The following is a 19,733-nucleotide window of genomic DNA, read 5'->3' on the forward strand; positions in this document are numbered from 1 at the left end:
CGAGACAGAGGCGGCGGCGCTCTGACTTTAACCCGTCTAGGTGCCTCTGCTCGGCTCGCTCTCCGACCAGGTCGTCGGACGATGCTGCACGATGTTGTGCGTGCCCTACTCCTCGTGCGCTGCCCGGAACGGCCGCCGCTCGCTCGCTCCGGCCTGCAGGTGCAGCTCAGTGTCCTCCGCGAGACGACTGAGCCGCGAGACCTCCCGCCGGACGCACTCATCCTTGAGGAGCCCGCTGCGGACGTGTGGCTGGACGAGACGTTCGAGTTCCAGGGCCTGGCGGAGGACGACCAGACGCCGCACGCGCTCCGCTCGCACCTCTGCTCGTTCCGCCTCCCGTCGGGCGTCGGCTGCCACGCCTTCAAGGGCGGAGGCACGCAGCTGAGCCGCTACCTGTGGCGCGGCGGGACGGAGGAGGCGCGGCGGCGCGGTGCCGGCCCGCGCACGGTGGCCGAGGACGACGCGCGCTCGCTGCGGCTCGTGGTCGACCTGCTCGAGGCTGTCAACCACCTGCACTGCCGCGGGTCGGCGCACCTCGACCTGTCGGGCGAGACGCTGCGCGTGCGCTCGACGTCGGACCAGCGCGACCGGCTCGACCTGATCGGCCTCGGGGCGGCGGTGAGGCTGCAGCCGGTCCCGGGCCGGACCGCGTACCAGCTCGGCACGCAGGTCGCCTTCCGCGCGCCCGAGTCGCTGTCCGGTCCCTTTTTCGAGAGCAACCTGCGCGCGCTGCTGCTGATGGACGCGTGGTCGGTGGGCGTGCTCATCGCGATGGTGGTCTCGTCGTCGGGCGCCTCGCCCTTCGCGGTGGAGGCGGACTGGGCGCGCGGCGAGTTCTCCGTCGAGGCGGCAACCTCTCGCGCAGTCGGCGATGCCTTCCGCGACTTTGCGCCGTGGCTGCAGCGGCTCGACGCCGACGGAGGGGGTCTGCTCTTCCGGCACGGCTGGCTGGTGCGGCTCGTGCTCGGCCTGCTCACCGTCGACCCGTCTCGCCGGCTCACCGTCCACGAGGCGTGCCTTCTCGCCCAGAGAGCGACCGCCTCGCTCGCCAGCGCAGCCTCTTTTGGCCGGCCACCGCAGCCGGCGGCGGCGGAGGCGGACCCGCTCGCGTTTGGGGTGGCGGCCGCGCCGGCGGGCGGTGCTTCCGCCGGCGGCGCTGGCGGCGGCGCGGCGGCGGCGGGGAGCGAGCTGCGGCGCTACCGCGGGCGGGGCGGCGGGCGGCGCGGCGGAGGGGGCGGCGAGGGGCGGGAGAGCGAGCCTTACCGCTCGCTCGAGGCGATCGTCAACATCGCGGAGCGAGGCCGCGCGGTGGCCACCTTCGAGCGGAGGCAGTGGGAGGGGCTGCGCAACTACGGCGAGGTGATCGGCTTCCGCAACCGCGCCGATGGCGACCGGTGGGACGTCTTTGTGCCGGGGCTCGAGTACGAGCTGCCCCTCGACACGCCCTTCCCGCTGCAGCGCGTGCTTGGCGTCGTCCTCATCAAGGGCGGCAACCACAAGCTCGCCATCGCGCTGCCGCCGCCGCACGCGCCCCCCTCGCGCGATGCGGTCGAGGCGGGCGTCCAGGACTTCCTGCGCATCTACGCGCGCGAGCACCCCGGCCAGCAGTCGTCGCGCATGCGCTACCTCGAGCTCGACCAGGCCGTCGCGGCGGCCGGCACGGCGGAGCGCGCCGCGCCCAAGCCGCCGCCCAGCGACAAGCCGCCGACGAGATGACAGCAGACACCATTTCGTCTTGGGCTGCGCGCTCTCTTTCGCGGCAGTCCGCTGCCGACGGCACACGCGTGCGTGCTCGATACGTCTCTCGGGCGGCGGGCTCGAGCGGGCGCCGGACCGGGCGCGGCGTGATACGTCGTAGATCTACACCACTTTGACGCTTGTGTACGATACGTTCTTGTTTTTGACTGGACACCTCCGAAACTGTCAGCAAACTGTCACCTCTCTGGGACTGGGTCAGCGCGCAGGCAGGGTCGTCCTCGTCTTGAGAGTCGCTTGTTTGTCTTGAATGTTGAAAGCGAGCCGCACCGCTCTTTGTGCGACCGGACAGATCCCCGCAGCGCACGTTCGACGTTAATAGGGGATGATAGGGTCGATTCTGCATGGTCTAGCGCATGGTACAGGACGCCTCGTTTTACTTTACCTTGACTTTGCGCCAGAGATATCACACAGACACACTCTTCTGGTCTTCTCACAGCGGCTGATTCACTGCTGATCCACAGCGTGACACACACCCTGCGCGCCTGCGAGCCGACACGCGAAGAACGCAAGCCCCCCCCCCCCCACCCCCCCACCTAACTCTTCTTCCCCTTTCCTATTCACCGTGGCCCAACGGGGTCAATCAAGCCTGCACGGCACACCGGACCCAGACAGAAGTGAGAAGAGCCCCTTAGGGTACCCTAGGGTTCTGAGGGCCGGATTTTTTTAAGACCTTTAAAAAATGAGGAGGTTTGGGGGCTCAAATTGTCATTTAAAAAATTGCAGGCACGGGGGGTCCCTCTTTTAAGGCCTCACCGGCACGCGTCGCTGGGTTCCGCGCCGGTTTCTCCAATACTGCCGTTATTAGGCACAAACCCGCCTCTGAAGACACATCTGTAATTCTGGTGCACTGGCAGGAGCCATACTCGCATAGGGGACGCGTGCCAGCTGACTGTAGCCAGCTTCCCGGCCTCCCTCCGGCGTCTTCTACCGGGGAGCCTCCCGGACCATCGACCTCGGGAGCTCTCCCGCACCGTTTAAGCGTTTAAGACCGTGTTTAAGGAATCGGCGGCCCAGCAGCTCTTAAAACCTGCCTAGGCAGGTTTTAAGCCGTTTAAGCCGCAGGCGCCCCAGGGCCCACCCTTTTAAGCCTAGGGGGGGGGCCTAAGAACTCGAGCCTAAGAAGAGCCCCCTGCGCCCTGATCTCTGGCTAGGTCTCTGGCCGATTCTTTTGCGGTATCTCCCTCTATCTCCCTCTATCTCCCCGTATCTCCCCGTATCTCCTCGCATCTTCTTCTCCCCGTCTCTCCCCGTCCGTGTCTCCCCCTCTCTCCCATCTCCCGGTTACCCGGCATCTCCCGGTATCTCCCGGTATCCCGCGGTATCCCGCGGTATCCCGCGGTGTCCCGCGGTATCCCGCATTGGTAGGTAGGTAAATTTCGGCCAGACCAGGGATCAGGTTCAGGAGAGAGAGTCGTGATCAGAAGTTGAAGTGTTACGCTCGGAACTAGAGGTAGAGGAGTAGGACTTAGGGCTTGGGGCTTGGGGCACCCACCACCCAAGTCCATGCAGTTAATGCGGACCCAGGCTGCTCCGCGGCGCCGGCTGCGTCGCTCACATCGCGAGCATTGCACATATGCCGGCGAATTGCGCGGTCACGCTCATCAATCAGCGTAGTCGCACCCGCTGCGTCCAGGGCCGCGGTGGCACGTTTGGCTGCGTCGGCGACGCTGCCGTGGCGTACCTCTGGATATCGTCCGGCTGCAGGGGCGATTTCACATGCAACGGCGCGACAGTGCGATGCGGCAGCACCGCGTTCCATAGATTTGAGCCAAGCCAGACGTGCGACTGTGGATCAATTGCTTCGAGTCGCGCGCCGCCGCCGGCAGAGCTGCTCCTTCGGCCTCGCTGCGCTGGCACGCTCCATTTTTTTGCGCATCACAAGACGGGGACCATCTTTGCACGCGCAGCAGTGCAGGGTCTCACTATGTCCACCGCTTCAACCAAAGTTAACGCGGTCTTCGACGATTGCGTCGCCCAGGAAGCGTGTGAGGTGGACAGCGCGGCGTGCGCCGTCCACGTGGAGCGAAATCCGCTCGAGACCGTCGTCTCTGGCTACCAGTACCACCGGCTCGGCTACGCCCACTCGATCCGCGAAAGGGCATCGGACCGCGTATGGCTGGACGCGCCGATGTGGAGCGTCGAGAGCGCCATCGCTAGCGCGAGTCGCCGCCGCTTCATCCAATGGGCGACGCAGCACCTGCGGGCGGTGGAGGCGGTGCGGCGACGGGCGCAGAGCGGGCCACTCGCCGGCGTGCTGCCGCTGCCCGAGAGCCTCAACGAGGTAGAGACTAGCCGAGAGCAGGGACGAGACTAGCTCCATGAGCTAAATCGTGGAGAGCCGCTGCCCGCATCTGCCCCTGCCCCGTGCCTGCCCTCCCGCGCGTTGCTCCGGACCTGCCGCCACCCCTGCGCAGTCCTTCTCGAGCTACCTCAGACGCGTCGGCGGTGACGAGGGCCTGCTCGCCGAGGCGGTGGCTGCTTCGGTGCGTACGCTGCCTGACATGAGCCAGCTGCATCGCGCCGTCCAGCGCCGCTCCGGCGTGAATGTGTGCCTCTCTACTCTCGACAGCCCTGCCCACGACTGCCGGACGGCGCTAGCGCGCGCGCTCAGGCCGTTTGTCCGAGCGAGCAAGGACGCGGCGACGCTGGCGACGCTCGCATCTCGCTACGCGTGCAGGAGGAGAGGGGCCGAGCCGCGGAGGCCACCCGCGGCGCAGCAGTCGCAGAGACGACTGCGCGAGAACCGCAGGCAGATGGCGCGGCTGGCGGAGATCGACCGGAAGCTGCTGAACGGCAGCCTTGCCGCGCAAGCCTCGCTGATCGGCTGCAGATCCGGCCCGGCGTACTCGTAGGATCGATCCGTCGGTCAAGAGAGTTTTGTTCGAACAAAACTCTCTCTCAAGAACAGCCGCCGGTCTTGGAGCACTTGGAGTGCAGTCATTAACCGCACACCCAGGGCCGGGGAGCTAAGAAGCGCACCCAGCGCGGGCCAGATGATTGGCATCGGGTTACGGGCTAGAGTCCTAGAGAGCCCTAGCCCTGGGGGGTGCGCGTTCGCAGGGAAAGAGGGCCGTAAAGTAAACAAGGTTCTCCGAGAGGGCTCCGTGTACCGGGTTGGGTTCCCCCAGCTGCATTTTTTTCTGAGCTTAGCCTTCGATGTTATGAAACAAACGCAAGGCGGACATGGCATATCGCTCTCCGTCCCAGACATTTTTTTCTCCTCCTTCCCGCGTACGTTCCTTATACACTCGCTTGCTGGGTTGCCGCGGGCGCCCGCACTCGCTGCCAGCTTTCGCTCTCCCGATGGCTACGCTCGACCTCTACTCGCTCGAGAGCCACCCGCATGCACGGTGCAACGACGGCACTCCGGCGGTGTACTACTTTCGACCGGCAACCGCTGCGGTTGGCCAGTCGCAGTGGACATTCATGCTCGGCTCTGGCGGGATGTGCTACGACCAGCAGTCGTGCAGCCGACGATGCGGTGCCGGCTCGTTCGACGTGCGAGACGGACGGTGCGGCCTGCTCAACGGCACGAGGACGCGCCCGCGCAACGGGACCTGGGCGGGCATCTTCTCCAGCAGCGACCCGGAGCTGCGGCACGCAAACCTGCTCTTTGTGCCATACTGCAGCAGCGACGCCTGGTGGGCAAACGCGAGCCGCTGGGGCATGGAGTTCCGGGGCAGTGCGATTCTCCAGGCGGCCCTCGACGAGGCGGTGACGCGCGGGCTCGGCCGTGCCGGCCGCAACGACACCCTCCTCTTTGGCGGCTTCAGCGCCGGCTCTCGTGGGGCGATGGTACACTTGGACTCGGTGCCGGCGATGCTGGGCGACGCGGCGGCGCGCGTCGACGTGCTCGGCGTCCTGGACTCGCCGCTCTGGCTGGACCAGGTGCCACTCGACGGCGGTCGCGAGCTGGCGTGAACAGCGTCTCTTCACAGGTACGGGTGTGGACAGGTGCCGCTGGGCGGCGCAGTCAGCCGGGCGGAGGTCGTGCAAGCAGCGGAGCAGAGCTGGAGCCTCGAGGGCGTCTTCGGAGAGGGGTGCGTGCATGCGTACCCTGCGGCGCGCTGGAAGTGCCTGCTGGGGCAGTACCGGCTCGAGCAGCTGCGCAGCCCGTACCTGGTGCGCGCGCACCAGTACGACCGCTACCTCATCGCGTCGAACGCGTTCAATGGCAGCTGGAACGCCGCGGCCCGGTGGCGCATGCCCGCGGAGCCGAGAGGAGAGAGCAGGGGCCTTGCGTGAGCTCCTCGGAGCCCCGCTGCAGGTGGCACGAGCCGGAGGAGCTGACCGAGGAGAGGCGCGCGCTCTACGCCGAGTCAGCGGCCCTCACCCGCTCCGTGCTCGCGCGGCTGACGGTCGGGCGGCCTCGAGACTCCGCGCCGCGCTCCGTCTTCTCCCCGGCCTGCTTCGAGCACGCCAACGCGGGCTCTGGCTGGAGGGGCTTCGAGGGGACGTACACGCAAGGCGACGTCGACCAGACGACACTCGAGGCGCGGCTCCGCGCAAGTCGAGCGCGCGCCCGAGAGACGTCCATGACACGTGTCCATGGCGCACCCCTGCAGGCGCTGCTCGCGCTCAAGCGAGGGCAGTCGGTCTCCTTCATCGACGAGTGCGCCGACGCCCTCGCCTGCGGCCGCGGCTGCAGGCCGGCGCTGCACTGGACCGCCTACCCGGGGACACCCTTCAAGGTGGCCGAGCGGGCGGCCGTCAGCGGAGAGGAGGCGGCCGCCGTCCCGCAGGCGCGTGGCGGGCCGCTGGACACGCGCGGCTGCGTCGCGGCGTGCGCCGCCTCGCCGGGATGCGCCGCGGTCGGAGTCGTGTCCGGCGGCGACGGCGCGGACGGCGCGGCGCGCGGGCTCATCGAGGCGGGCGGGACCGAGTGCCACTTCGAGGCGGGCGCGCTCAACTTTAGCGCGGTGCCGGAGCCCACCAACGGCACCGTGGACGAGCAGCCCACAATGCTGGTCTTTCGCCGGGTGGCCGCCCCGGCGCAGGCGACGCTGCTCGCGGAGCGGGAGACGCAACACCCGAGCCGCTGGGCCGGCCCTCTGTTGGGGGTCGCTCTGGCGGTGGTGGGCGTCGCCGCGGCCGCCGGCCGAGCCCTCCGCGGGTGGCTGGTGACACGCGTGGGGGAGAGCGGAGAGGGCGAGAGAAGAGCCCCGCTCTTGTGAGCGGGTGCCTTGCCATAACGCACCAGAAGGTTTCGTGTGTTGTGTGTATCCGATCTTCCGATGGCAGGCCCACGTTCCGGACCTGTGGGGGGGTCCCCGGGGCACGCATTCCTGGGGCATGATGCGTTCATAGTGCTCAAGTATTTTTGGAGCACTTGGAGTGCGGTCATTAACCTCACACACCCCTCTGGGGGGAGGCGGGGGCCCCCGGAGGCACCGTGCGCCGCGCAGCAGTGCGGAAACGGGGCTCCGGCTCTACACTAGTCTCTACTAGCACCGACTTCCCCAGTCGACTTCCCGAATGATCACGGTTGATCAGAGGGCAGATTTGGAGATATCTCGAGGAGTACATACAGATAGACCCTCTAACCATAAGAAACTTCCAACCTGATCGGTCGTACTGACCGCCGACAGATCACTCCAGACAGCAGACAGGCCGACGTCTGTACACGGCCGGCCGGGCGAGAGGCTTGACACGATCCGACCCTGCGACCCTGACGCTGCTGCTCTAGCTATCAGACATGCGCTGCTGGCTGCTGCCACAATGTGCGACCGGTGCTGACCCACTTGGCGGCCTTCCCGGTCAGTGGTGAGGCGCAGTTCAGAGCTGTCGATGGCGCGATGCCGCACTGGTCCCACATCGGTGACACGAGACCACCACGTTTGCCGGTCCAAGAGAGAGGCACCGGCGCTGTCCTGAGAAGGTGCATGGTCCCTCTTGACTGCCCATGCGCGCGAGGCTGTAGGCATAGCCTCGAGAGTGCCAGCAGCCAATCCGAGGCAGTTTGTGACGCGCATTGCGTCAGAAGCGTGCACGCGCTGGAAGGACACCTTCCTACTGGCCGTACGATCAGGTCGTCACTGAATGCCGAAGACTAAGGCCGCGAGCTATGCAGGCGGTCAGTCGAGCAGCATGGCACGGCCAGCAGCGCCGAAAGGATGTCGCAAGGCGTGATAGCATGGCCGCAAGTACGCCGAATTCCCATGAAAACAAGTAAAAAATGGCGCGAAAAAAATATAAAAAAATCGGCGCATGCGGCGGGCTGGGGGACCCCATCTCCCCCCCGCATGGGTACCCCCTAGGGCCCTCGCCTCCCCCCAGAGACACACCCACACCCCACACAGAGAGAGTCAGACATGGACACGCTTAATCACGCTTTCCACTTCGAGCCAATTGCTTCGAGCACTTGGAGTGCGGGTCGGTAGCGTCATGTATGTGTGAGTGTTCGGCGTGCCGGACGTCGGCCCGGCCGCAGGCGGGGCGGCATGCCGCGGCTCAGCTTCAGGTGAGTTCATCTTGCCGGCGGTACCCGACGCTGCTCGAACGGCAGTTGTCGACCGCCGGCAGTTGACCGGCAAGATGAAGTCCACTGCGCTCGAAAAAAATACCACCGGAAGCGCCTCGCCGAGGCGCACAATAGTCCTTAGTCTGACAACGGCCAGTTCTGTCATCCTGGTGCTCAAGGAAACGGAAGCGGCGAAAGCCGACGCCCCTTGGTAGGTTTTGGGCCTGGGCCAGATTCGGGCTTGGAGTTGGCCGCGTCGAGTTTTGGATCTCGACGCGCCCTTAACCTAAACGCGCGTCGAGATTAGTGCGATTTTTGGCGATTTTTGATGGCCTATTTTTCGCTTGGCAGTGGTGGGAAATCGCACTATTTAAGGGCAAAAACCGATTTGCTGTGGGGGGCGTCACCACGGGGCTCACCCTGTTCCGACCCTGATCCGACCCTGATCCGACCATGTTCAAAGTGATGACGGTCGGAACAGGTCAGTACTCAGCTTCGGTCTGATCACAGTCGGATCAAGGTCGGCACAGGTCAGAGTCTTACCCTGCTGGGCAACCGCACACCCCGCATTCACTCAGTCAATCGGCCCGCCTACTGGGCACGATCGACGACAGTCCCGGCACATGCACGCACTCGTCCTGGCCGCGGCGGCCCTGCACCGTTTTGCCGCGCCGCTCGCCGCGCTCCGGCCTCGCTGCGCCGTCGCCTGCCTCAACCGGCTTCTGCTCGAGCCGTCCGAGTGCGCCGGCGACGGGACGGCGACGCTGCCCGCCGATGACCCGCGCACCCAGCACGTGAGGGTGGTGCTTCGCGCGCGGGATGGCGCCTCCATCCGCGCCGGCGTGCTCGACCGTGGCAGCAGCGACGAGGCGACAGTGTGCTGGCTGCCGGGAGGCGCAGATGACCCGCCGGGGCTGCGGCTGGCCCTCGGCGAGCCGTCGCGCCTGCGCCCGGCGGAGCGGCCGCGCATCGATCTGCTGCTCGCGATGCCGCGCCCGCTCCAGTTTGGGCGCCTGCTGCCGATGGTCGCGTCGCTCGGCGTCGGCACCGTGTACGTCACCGCGGCAGCAAAGACGGAGAAGTCCTTCTTCTCGTCACACCTGCTGCGCGAGGACCAGGCGGCGCAGCAGCAGCTCCGCGCCGCCTTGGTGGAGGGCCTCGCCCAGGCCTCCGCCGCGGCCGCCTCGGCGCGGCCGCCTCCGGCCCGTCCGTGGCACGCCAGGTATCGGTCTGCCGTAGGCCGGAGACACGGCGGTCCCGCGCGTGGTCGTCGATCGGAGGCTGCGCTCGTTGCTGCGCGACCGGCTCCCGCAGTACGGCCGCCGCCTCGTCGCCCACCCGCGCCGAGAGGGGAGGGACGCGCGCACCGTCGGCGAGGCGCTGAGCGGCCTGGCTTCGTCTCAGGCCGCTATCGACGCCGGCGAGGGGCAGGACGGCGCCGGGTCCGGACCCCGCGTGCTGCTGGCGGTGGGGCCCGAGGGAGGGTGGGACGAGCCGGCCGAGCTCGAGCTGCTGCGGGAGCACGGCTTCGAGGAGGTGACGCTCGGGAGCCGCACGCTCCGCACGGACGTCGCCGTCGTCTCGCTCCTCTCCGTCGCGCACGCGTCGCTGGGGTGACGTCTGACGAGAAAAAGGGGGCTGGGGGCGCGATAATAATATTCCCGCACTCGCACGACTCACACCTCACAGTCAATAATACAAAAAAATACATACAGGCGCGAGTGTCCGTCAATCGCGTGAGCGGTGAGGAGGACACTGAGGTGTGTACGAGGTGTGTCGTGTGTGTGTTGCTGCGACGGCCGTGCGGCGAGCAGCGTTTGACAGTCGACTCACCCGACACCCGACACCCGCATTTGCCACGCTCCGTCGGCACAGAATTTCGCGTGGCACGGTCCGCGCTGGCTGGCTGGCACCCCCCCGGTCCCGGTCCATCAAATCCCACGCCGCGCCCAGCATGCAGCAAGCAGCCTTAGCGGCCCGCGACAACAACCGTCACCGCACCCGCCAGCGCCGCCAGCGCCAGGTACGGAGACGCGACAAAGGCAGCGGCCCCCGCAAGGAGGAGCAGCAAGGAGCGGCCGCCCGGTAGCGAGAGGTACGGCCCGTGCAAGATGAGCGCCTCGAGCAGCTTGGCGCGCCGGGCGCCTCCGCCAGAGGCGGCGGCGTGCCGCGCCGGCACCGGCACCGTCTGGTCGACGTCGAACTTCGCGTGCCGCCACAGCACGGAGCGCGGGAAGGTGAAGGTCTGGAAGGACCACTCGCCGTGGCACACACCGTGGCCCGAAGTGCCGACGCCGCCAAAGGGCAGGCTATGGCACATGTGCTGCAGGACGCAGTCGTTGACGACGGCGGTGCCGCTCTGCACGCGCTGCAGCAGCGACTCGGCGGCGGCGGTGTCGGCCGTGAAGACGTAGAGCGCGAGCGGCGTCGAGTCGATCCCGCGGATCGTCTCGACCGCCTCGTCGAACGAGTCGAAGGTGACGACGGGGAGCAGCGGGCCGAAGATCTCTTCGCGGAGGAGCGGCGAGCCGCTCGGAGGCGAGTCGATGAGCGTGAGCGGCATGTACTTTCCCTCGCGGTCCGGCGGCGCGGAGCCCACCCGCCGCTGCGTGCCGCCGCTCTCGGCGAGCAGCTTCGCCATCCGGTCAAAATGGCCGACGGTGCACATCCGGCCGAGGTCGGGCGAGGCGTGCGGCTCGTCGCCGAACATGGCTCTCATCTCCGCGGTGAGCGCCGCGACCAGCGCCGTGTGCTGCGAGCGGTCGACCAGCACGTAGTCTGGCGCGATGCAGGTCTGGCCGACGTTGAGCGCCTTGGCGTTGACGATCCGCCGCGCCGCCTCGCCGACGTCTGCAGAGCTGAGCACCACCGCCGGCGCCTTGCCTCCGAGCTCGAGGGCGGTGGGGGTCAGGTGCTCGGCGGCCGCCTTGGCGACGATGCGGCCGACTCGCGGGGAGCCGGTGAAGTAGATGAAGTCCCACTGCGTCGCGAGCAGCGCCTGCGACACCTCGACGCCTCCCGTGACCACACGGCAGGCCTCGGCTGTGAGGTACGCCGGGATCCGCTTCTCGAGAAAGGCGGCCGTAGCAGGGGTGAGCTCGCTCGGCTTGAGCAGCGTCGCGTTGCCGGCAGCAATCGCGCCGATGAGCGGCTCGAGGCACAGCATCAGCGGATAGTTGTACGGGCCGATGATCAGGCATGCTCCGTATGGCGACCGCCGGACAGCTGCATGCGACGGCTGCATCATGAGGTGCACGGGCTTGGGCTCAGGCGCGCTCCACCGCTCGAGAGAGGACGCGGCGTCCTTGGCCTCGCGGATGGAGACGGCAACCTCGCCGCCCGCCTCGGCCGCCGGCCGGCCCATGTCGGATGCGAGGGCAGCCACCGCCTCGTCTTTGTGGTCCTCAAGCATGGCGACGAGGGCAACGAGCTGCGCGCGGCGGAAGGTGAGCGACGAGCAGGCGCCCCGCTCGAAGCCCTGCTTGAGCGCGTCGCGCAGATCGTTGTAGTTCGTCGGCATCGAGGGTTTCTCGAAAGAGCAGTGCGGCTCGGTTCGGCGGGAGTCCTTGGCGACAGGAAAAGAATTTCTCGGTGGGCTGCGCTGTGAATACGTATTCCACGTATTCCAAAACAGCTCTAGAATGGGTAGTATTTGTATTCAGCGGGGCACGCGCGGAACGCGCGTGCCGACTGTGTATAAGCTATAAGACTGTACGCGCACGCGCGCGTGCGAGCCGCGCGCGTGCGTGCGCGGCGCGCACCGTACATAAGGAGGTCCCGCGCGTGGCGTCCGACGTGCTCACAGCAGCGTCCCCACCGCCCACCCCCCCACCGCCCCTGCCGCCGCCGCGCTTGCCTCACATCTTGAGGTCCTCCTCGTCCGAGCTGTCCGAGTCGGAGTCGGTGTCCCACTTCTCGACCGCCTGCTTGTAGCCGGCGGTCTGAAGCTTGCCCTTGAGGTGGAGCGCCTCGTGGCAGTAGACGCGCTTGTCGGCGCGACGGCGTGACCCATTTGCCCGCGCGCCGTCGTCTTGATTGCCCCGTAGACGGACCAGTTGCGCTCGGCCGCCGACGCGCAGACCGGCTGCGCGAGCACGCGGCGCGCGACAGCGGAGATGTGCTGAGGGGGGGGAGGTGGAATACGTATTCCAAAAACTTTCCCAAAAGCGACGTATCCGTATAAAATTTTCTTCGCTCCGCGAATTCACAGAGTAGGCAAAACAACTCTCTCTCACAGCAGACAGGCTCGACACAGGTACGAACTGGCGCGTGCTAGCACTATCACAGGCACACCACCGGAGCCGCCTAAGCGACGATAGTCGACAGGAAAAGAATTGGCGGAACCACCTACTACTACATGCCGAAGGTTCGAGGGCGACTACTCGCCGCCTGGGTCGCTCGGGGCGCGCGGCTCCGTCGAGGACCGGGCGCGCCCCCTACCCGGCGCGGCGTAGGTCCCACTCTGACGCAAAGAGGGGAGGCATCACTGTGAGAGTCGTGATTTCTTGTTGGTCTTCAACTGAGGGAGGGTGTAGAGGATGTAGAGTGTAGAGCGCTGTAGAGCTGTAGAGCTGTAGAGCGCTGTAGAGCTGTAGAGCTCTACATCCGCCGCGTGACAAACTGCCTGCGTTGTAGAGCGATGTATTGGAGAGGCGCTCTACAACGTGAAATCTCTTCGTGGACGACGCGGCCATGCCTCGACCGGCTACACCCACAGCTCCATCCTCGTCACCTCGCTCGCGACGCTCTCTCTCCACCAACGGCCTCAATGTACTGCTCAGATCGCTAGTCGCCGGCAGGACGACGACCGAATGCGGCGCCTCGCCAGCCTCGTCGCTCCTGACGGCGCCATCCGTGTCTCCCGGCGGAGGCATCGCGTTTCGAGCCACAACGGACTGCGCGCTCCGCTTTTCGAACCACCAAAACTCGCTGCACCCAGGTGCCGGTCGGTGCCGGTGCAGGTGCAACAAGTTTGCGCCCGGCCCTCTAGCGCCGCGCGCTGGCCCCGGCTGCGTCCCCGCGTGGCCTGCCCGATGGCGTGGCGCCCGCCCTCCACCCACCTCCCCGCGCGGGGCCGCTCCGGGGCGACCCGGGCGCCCTCCGACCAAACTGCCACACTACTATCATACTTACAACAAACTCTACATCATGCACGGTCGCTCTCCGACATGAGGCGCGTTGCACTTGCCAGTGCTGCCCTGGCCTTCTGTCTGCCCGCCCAATGGGTGGGAGGTGCCTTTGCTGCTGTGGCATGCCTCACGGCTGCGACTGGCCGGCGCCTCGGCGCGTCAGCTCGGCTCGGCGTAGCGATAGTGGCCAGCGCAACTCGCCTGGACTCAACGCTCAGCCAGGAGCTCCCGTACGCGCTGGCGCGAGTCATGGCGCAGGCAACGCGTCTGAATGCTCGCCTCGCCTCGCGCAAATGCAACCGTCCTCGCAGCCGACAGTCCACCGCCTGAAGCACAGCGACGAATGCGGCACCGGCGACGCATGAGCTGCTCCATGGCAGGCTGGTCATGACGCAGTTGTAGGGTGTTGTGTGTCGTCAGAGTGACTCTCTGTGAGTCAGGGATAGTCAGGGCCGTCCATCAGAGCTCCAGTAAGCTCGGAGACACCCCATTGTGCGACTCGACCTCTTTGAGTCACTGCCTTCCCGGCGGTTTGGCTGTAGAGCCTCTACAACAAACTCTACAGCAAAATCGCGCTCTACATCGCTCTACAACGCAGGCAGTTCGTCACGCGGCGGATGTAGAGCTCTACAGCTCTACAGCGCTCCAGAGCGCTCTACATCTCTACAGCTCTACAGCGCTCTACACTCTACATCCTCTACACCCTCCCTCAGGGTCTTCAAAAATCTCTCTCGGTCGACAGCCCAATCCATCAACTACATTCATCTTCTGGTGCTTGGCCCCGTGCAACAGCGGTCCGGCAGGCTGCCCCCAAGCCCCAAGGGCCCCCGGGCCGTTATGCTTAGGCACAGCTTCGGCGATGGCAGCCCCTCTGCGGGGTGTTGCATAGGCAGGGAGTCCCCCCCCGCTGTGGTCTCCTCCTTCCCATTTTTTCTTTTCTTTTGAGAGCAGAACGCCGGGTTTGTCTTGTATGTGCATGTGGGGCGTGCCGTGTGTCAGTGAGGGGTGGCGGAGGGCGGGGGTGCGCAAGGTCGGAGGCTCAACCATTCGTCGGCTCTCGGGGTTGGAGACGGGGAAGGGGGGGTCTGGACGGTCGGCGAGGGGGTCGTAGCAGGCTGGGCGTACGGGGTAGCCGCCACTTTCCTGCCTCACAAGGGCGGGGCTGTCCCGGAAAGTGAGAAACGCCGGGCAGCGTGGTGCACAAATTCAACCTCCCATTCGCGTTTGTCTCCTTCCTTTCCTCGGGCTGTTCCATCTCCCCATCTGTTGTTGGCAAATCAAGACACAAGAGCTCACACAGAATCACAGCGGGAGGAAAGCGGCGAGTCGCAATTCCTGGGGTCCTTGTGGCGGGCCACCCTGTCCAGAGAGGCATGGATGCCAATCTGGGGTCTCTCGACCGAGTCTATGAGTCCCTCCCGGTGGTGGCAAGGTTGAGCAACCAAGCAAGTGACGGAGATGGTGCGGGGGTACGGGTGTTCCAGGGGGGTCACGACACGCACCGACCCTTCAGCTGGCTGGAGTTTCACGACACGCACCGACCCTTCAGCTGGCTGGAGTTTCACGACACGCACCGACCCTTCAGCTGGCTGGAGTTTCACGACACGCACCGACCCTTCAGCTGGCTGGAGTTTCACGACACGCACCGACCCTTCAGCTGGCTGGAGTTTCACGACACGCACCGACCCTTCAGCTGCCGGTTTTTAATTCTTCTCCGCGGTGAACCGACTCCATGCTCCTCTCGCTCACGACCACCTGCTGCTCCGGCCTGCTGCGCCCGATCTCGCCGCCGCAGGTGATGGCGCACCACGTCCACTCCGCCGTGATGACGCCGGATCTGCACCAGTCCGCCGCATCGTTGCACCGCGCCGCTCGATCGCCTGCGTCCATGTCGGCCGGTGGCGGTGTCGTGCCCAGCGCAGACTACAAGCTCGCGGCGGTCTTCCTTTCGTTCGGCCTGGCGGTGCTCTTCGTGCCGTGGCTCGTGGGCTCCCTCACTCTTCTGCTCGGGATTCTCTTCCTCGTGCAGACGGCTCGTGTCAGGTTTGTCTTTGACGACGAGGCGTTCGAGGTCAAGGCCAAAGAGATTGATGCGCTGTTTGAGGACGACTCGCAGCTCATCTCCTCGGGCGAAAACTTTGCCGTCGGCGGTGAGAACCGCTGGGCGTACTCGTCCTTTGTCAACTGGTGCGCTGCCGCCTCCGCCACCGGCCGCCACGCCTCCACCACCGCCTCCAATGCCGCCAGGCTGACCACGCCAGGTCACCACAGCACGTCCCTTGGGCCAGGGACTTTTTCCCCTCCGAGGACTTGCCCGTGCTGGTCTACTTCAAGGAGACGCAGACGCCGCAGGACAAGTGGGACGTCGGGCCGGGCAAGTGGGCTAACTCGGAGGAGGCCAAGGCCAAGGGGGCGGTCCCGGGCCAGGCGCCGCGCCGACCCTCCCTCGCCCCACCAGTGCCTCCGACCAACCGCGCCGCCACCGCCGCCCTCGTCGCTCTCGCGGCCGACGTCGACAGGGCTCGCAGCCCCCTCGCCGCCCTCGCAGGTGCACTTCTTCCCGTGCATCGCGAGCGCCGCACAGCTCAAGGAGCAGTTCGAGGCGCGGGGCTGCGCCAAGCTCTGAGGACGGCGTGTGTGCCGAGCGCGGGCGGTTCTGGGCACAGCGGAGCCGCAGGCGCCCGCCAGGCGCGGTGAGCGAGTCGCCAAGGCCAGAGATCTGAGGCCGGAGTTTTATTGTCGGCCCGGGGGCCGCGATTTGTGTTTTTGTTGCGATTTGTTGGGTGGAGGGACAACCATGTTACCATGTGATCATGTGGGAGGGCACGGTTTCCTTACGTTACATGCAGTACGCGCGCCGCAGTGCGTAAAAGAAAGAAAGAAAACAGACAACCCAAGGGAGGGATGGGAGGACGGCGCGCCGCCACCACACAGGGATTTTAAGGAGAGGTGTGTGGTGCGCTAGCCGTCGCCCACCCTAGGGAGTCTGCCTCTCTTCCTATCTCTCTTCGCAGTCTCTCGCCGATTCTCGCTGCAATCTTCATGCCACCTCGCGGTCGTCCCACTCTCGTCGTTCTCTCCCTTGTCATTTCCTCCTCTGTGCGTGGTGTGTGCGCGCGACCCTGCCAATTTCTTTTTTGTTCCGGTCCCGTCCTCCATGCTAGGAGATGTGTAACACTGACTGACTAGTGCCAGTGCAGTCCAAAGAAAGAAAGAAAAGAGAAAACCCAACGGAGGGATGGGAGTGCAGTCCCGCCCGCATGATTTTGGCGGAAAAATTCTTTCGCACTGGCTCGCGCCTTTCGGCTGTGGTGCATCCCGCTGGTTTTCCTGCTCGCTCCTCGGCCGGGCTCGACGCTGCGCCTGCGACGCTGCCAGCGATGCACCCACTCTCCAACTCCTCTCCCGACGCAATCGCCGCGTGGCTGCGCGCGCACACGCCATCGGACTGGGCAGAGGAGGTCGCTTCCTATGCCCACCAGCACGCCGTCTCGGGTGCGACACTCTGTGAAGCGCTCAAGGCGCCCGACCCCACCGCAGCGCTCGGCGAGGCGCTCGGACAGACCAAGTTTGGGAGGAAGCGCAAGCTCAAGCTTCTGCTCGACGAGCACGCCGCCGTTCCCGCCGCACCCGCCGCCGCGTCCGCACCCGCGCCCGCCGAGTTGTCTGCTGCGGCTGCACCCGCCGCCGCCGCCTCCTCTTCTGCCGCCGCGTCCGCCTCCGATGTCGCGGACAAGGACGTTGATATGGAGGCGTGCGAGGAGCAGCTTCGCGCCGAGTGCTGGGCCCTCGGCACCATCAAGTGGTGCGGCGATAAGTTGGCAAAGACACTGCACAGCACCGACTGGGCGAGCGCCGAGGTGCGCAGCGCGCGGCTTGCTGAGCTGGAGAGGCGGCGCGAGGAGGCGGCGCTGCCGGGTGTGTCGGTGGTGGTGGTCGGCAACACGGGCGCCGGCAAGTCCACCCTCCTCAACGCGCTGCTCGACGAGACGCGCGCGCTTGCCACCGAACGCGGATGCGCGCCCGAGAGACCCTTCCTGCAGCCCTCCCGGACACCCTGCAGGCGAGTGCTGCCCACGAACGGGATGCGCGCGTGCACGGCGGCGCTGATCGAGCTGCGGCACGAGGAGAGCGAGAAGGCGGCGCCAGAGTACCGCGGCGAGGTCGAGTTCCTCTCGCAGGCTGAGTGGGACAAGGAGCGCCTCCCTCGCCACACTCTCCTCGCCACACACCCCCCAGACAACCCCTCGCACTCCTACACACTCCCTCTCGCGGGCCTCGCGGCCCTGCCGGACGGCCTTGCCGGCGGAGCACGTCCTCACGCCTCCGGCCGCAAGCAGGAGCTCACCGACCTGCTCGACGACCTCACGCCCAACGATGGGCCGAACGAGGGCCGCGTCGCCGTCTCGGAGGTCTCCGCAGACTCGCCGACCTACGCCTCGGGGGGGGCCCATCCTCCTCCCCCTCCCCCTTTCCCCGCCAGGCCCCTCCCCTCCAGGCCCCCCCCCTCCCCCCTCCCCCTCCCCCCCCCCCCCCCTCTCCGCCCCCTCTCTCCGCCCCTCCCCCTCCCGCTGCGGGCCCAGCCCTCGAGCCGCCCCCGACACGCCCTCGCCCTGCAGGTGCCGCCTCTACGCCCTCTACGGCGACACCTTCAAGAACTCGCGCGTCCAGACGGGCGAGAAGGGGCCCGACGGGCGGAACCTCTACCGCTACCCCACCCTCGAGTCGCTGACCTCAAAGCTCAAGGCGCCTCCCCCTCTCTCGCCACTCGGACACTCACGACCCTCTCCCTCCCCCCCCCCCCCTCCACCGCCCCTTCCTCGCAGAGGTCAGGGCTTGTCCCACCCCCTCAGCAGAGGCAGAGTGTAGCGGTAAAGGCAGAGGCTAGAGGTCAGAGGTGTGCCCTCCCTTGCCAGGCGGCGCGCGGCCGCACGCACGCCCTCGGGACCGTCAAGGCGGTGACGGCGCCGGACGCCAAGGCCTTCCGCCGCCAGCTCGAGGCCTTTATGGACTCGACTTCGGACCTCGTCAACTGCAGAGGCCGCTGTGCGCCCGACCGCTTCGGGCGGCCGCAGTGCTTCTGCGGCAACTACTGGCCGATCGTCAAGCAGGTGCGGGCGTGGTCTCGCATGTTAGTTAATCATTAATTAATTAACGAATCAAGTTAATTACTAAGGTGCGGGCGTGGTCTCGCAAGTGGCGCGTCCTCGCGACGGGCGCCGTCCTCGTCGACGCGCCGGGCGCGCGCACGCGGCGAGCCCCTCTCTCTGCGCGGCGCGGTCTGGGCGAGGCGGGGAGGGTGCGGCGCGTAGGCGTGCACGACGACAACTCTGCACGCGACGCCGTCGTCAAGCGCAAGATCAAGGAGGCGGACGCCGTCTGGATCGTCTCCAACATCGTGCGCGCCGTCAACGACAAGACTGCAAAGGACCTCCTCGGAGAGCACTTCCGGAGGCAGCTGCTGATGGACGGGCAGTTCGGCGCCCTCGCCTTCGTCGCCACGCAGGCACACCCAGACCACCCCACACGCGCGCACGCACACGCGCACACGCACACGCACACACGCACACACACACACACACACACACGCACACGCACACACACGCACACACACACACACACACACACCGCAAGGTGCTTGCACTTCCCACAGCCAGCCAGGACCCCCCTCCCGCCCTCTCCTGCGCCCCGACCCCTCGCCCCCTCCCCTCTCGCCGTGCAGTCGGACGTGCTCGAGCGCTCTGAGGCGCGCCCGTTCGCTCCTGCCGCCCCCACACGGGAGATCGCCCCGAGATCGCCGCAGACACGTGCGAGATGCACTCGAGCTGGCGTGCCGCTCGCTCAAGCTGAATCATTACACCCCCCCACACACACACACCCACCAACCCCACCACCATCGAGCAGGCGTGCCGCTCGCTCAAGCTGCCGCGCGACACGACGCTCCGCGCCTGCGCCGAGGCGCGCAATGCTCCGCGCGGCGGGCCACCTCGGCCGCTCTCGGCTCACCTCGGCCGATCTCGGCTCACCCTCGACTCATCTCCCGCCGAGGCGCGCAACGAGTACACGGCGGGCCGGCTGCGCAAGGACTTCCACGCGGGCCTCCGCGAGCTGGCGGAGCAGGCGGGCGAGGCGGACGCGGCGGCGCTCACCGCCCGCTTCGAGCTGCCCGTCTTCGCCGTCTCGTCCGTCGACTACCAGAAGCTCGCAGGGCTGCGGCCGGGGGACGGGCCGCCCCGCGTGTGGCGCGCCGGAGGAGACGGGCACGGCCGGCAGCTCGAGCCGTCCACGAGCCTTCTCGGAGCCGTCCCTGCAGGCGCTCGCAGGAGGAGAGTGGCATCCCGCGCCTCGCTCGGCACGTGCGGCGGCAGGCGCTCCCTCCCTCCCCC

General features: G+C 66.8%; 6 protein-coding genes across 6 annotated transcripts in view; 5 read left to right on the forward strand and 1 right to left on the reverse strand.

Annotated features, from left to right (window-relative positions):
- Nucleotides 1-81: 81 nt before the first annotated feature.
- Nucleotides 82-1,716, forward strand: EMIHUDRAFT_112314 (hypothetical protein; the record flags this gene model as incomplete). The annotated part of the gene is made up of 1 exon (XM_005784835.1): nt 82-1,716. The coding sequence occupies one exon, from the start codon at nt 82-84 to the stop codon at nt 1,714-1,716; it is 1,635 nt and encodes a 544-aa protein (XP_005784892.1).
- Nucleotides 1,717-5,061: 3,345 nt separating this feature from the next.
- EMIHUDRAFT_230790 (hypothetical protein) lies at nt 5,062-6,932 on the forward strand (the record flags this gene model as incomplete). The annotated part of the gene is made up of 5 exons (XM_005784836.1): nt 5,062-5,646; nt 5,713-5,954; nt 6,026-6,230; nt 6,324-6,569; nt 6,642-6,932. The coding sequence occupies 5 exons, from the start codon at nt 5,062-5,064 to the stop codon at nt 6,930-6,932; spliced, it is 1,569 nt and encodes a 522-aa protein (XP_005784893.1).
- A 1,909-nt stretch (nt 6,933-8,841) lies between these two features.
- On the forward strand, nt 8,842-9,835 carry EMIHUDRAFT_230791 (hypothetical protein; the record flags this gene model as incomplete). Its single annotated transcript, XM_005784837.1, has 2 exons — nt 8,842-9,366; nt 9,458-9,835. 2 exons carry the CDS (start codon nt 8,842-8,844, stop codon nt 9,833-9,835), a joined length of 903 nt encoding a protein of 300 aa, XP_005784894.1.
- A 59-nt stretch (nt 9,836-9,894) lies between these two features.
- EMIHUDRAFT_441906 (putative alcohol dehydrogenase) lies at nt 9,895-11,777 on the reverse strand. The gene has a single exon (XM_005784838.1). It carries the CDS (start codon nt 11,736-11,738, stop codon nt 10,188-10,190), a length of 1,551 nt encoding a protein of 516 aa, XP_005784895.1. The 5' UTR covers nt 11,739-11,777; the 3' UTR covers nt 9,895-10,187.
- Nucleotides 11,778-15,079: 3,302 nt separating this feature from the next.
- On the forward strand, nt 15,080-15,973 carry EMIHUDRAFT_112318 (hypothetical protein; the record flags this gene model as incomplete). Its single annotated transcript, XM_005784839.1, has 3 exons — nt 15,080-15,534; nt 15,609-15,762; nt 15,896-15,973. 3 exons carry the CDS (start codon nt 15,080-15,082, stop codon nt 15,971-15,973), a joined length of 687 nt encoding a protein of 228 aa, XP_005784896.1.
- Nucleotides 15,974-16,607: 634 nt separating this feature from the next.
- Nucleotides 16,608-19,733, forward strand: part of EMIHUDRAFT_456065 (hypothetical protein) — a gene marked incomplete at both ends in the record, with an annotated part of 6,295 nt that continues 3,169 nt past the window's right edge. Inside the window, 8 exons of the mRNA XM_005784840.1 lie at nt 16,608-16,808; nt 17,100-17,305; nt 17,411-17,543; nt 17,688-17,759; nt 18,264-18,458; nt 18,545-18,841; nt 19,252-19,586; nt 19,661-19,715. Of these exons, the coding sequence (XP_005784897.1) occupies nt 16,608-16,808; nt 17,100-17,305; nt 17,411-17,543; nt 17,688-17,759; nt 18,264-18,458; nt 18,545-18,841; nt 19,252-19,586; nt 19,661-19,715 (1,494 nt within the window). The remainder of the gene's footprint in view (nt 16,809-17,099; nt 17,306-17,410; nt 17,544-17,687; nt 17,760-18,263; nt 18,459-18,544; nt 18,842-19,251; nt 19,587-19,660; nt 19,716-19,733) is intronic.

Source organism: Emiliania huxleyi, assembly GCF_000372725.1.
Source record: "Emiliania huxleyi CCMP1516 chromosome Unknown EMIHUscaffold_167, whole genome shotgun sequence".
Taxonomy (NCBI): Eukaryota; Haptophyta; order Isochrysidales; family Noelaerhabdaceae; genus Emiliania; species Emiliania huxleyi.

Coding starts and splice junctions, on each gene's coding strand:
- EMIHUDRAFT_441906 (XM_005784838.1), bottom strand. CDS start 11,738: ATGCCGACGAACTACAACGATCTGCGCGACGCGCTCAAGCAGGGCTTC.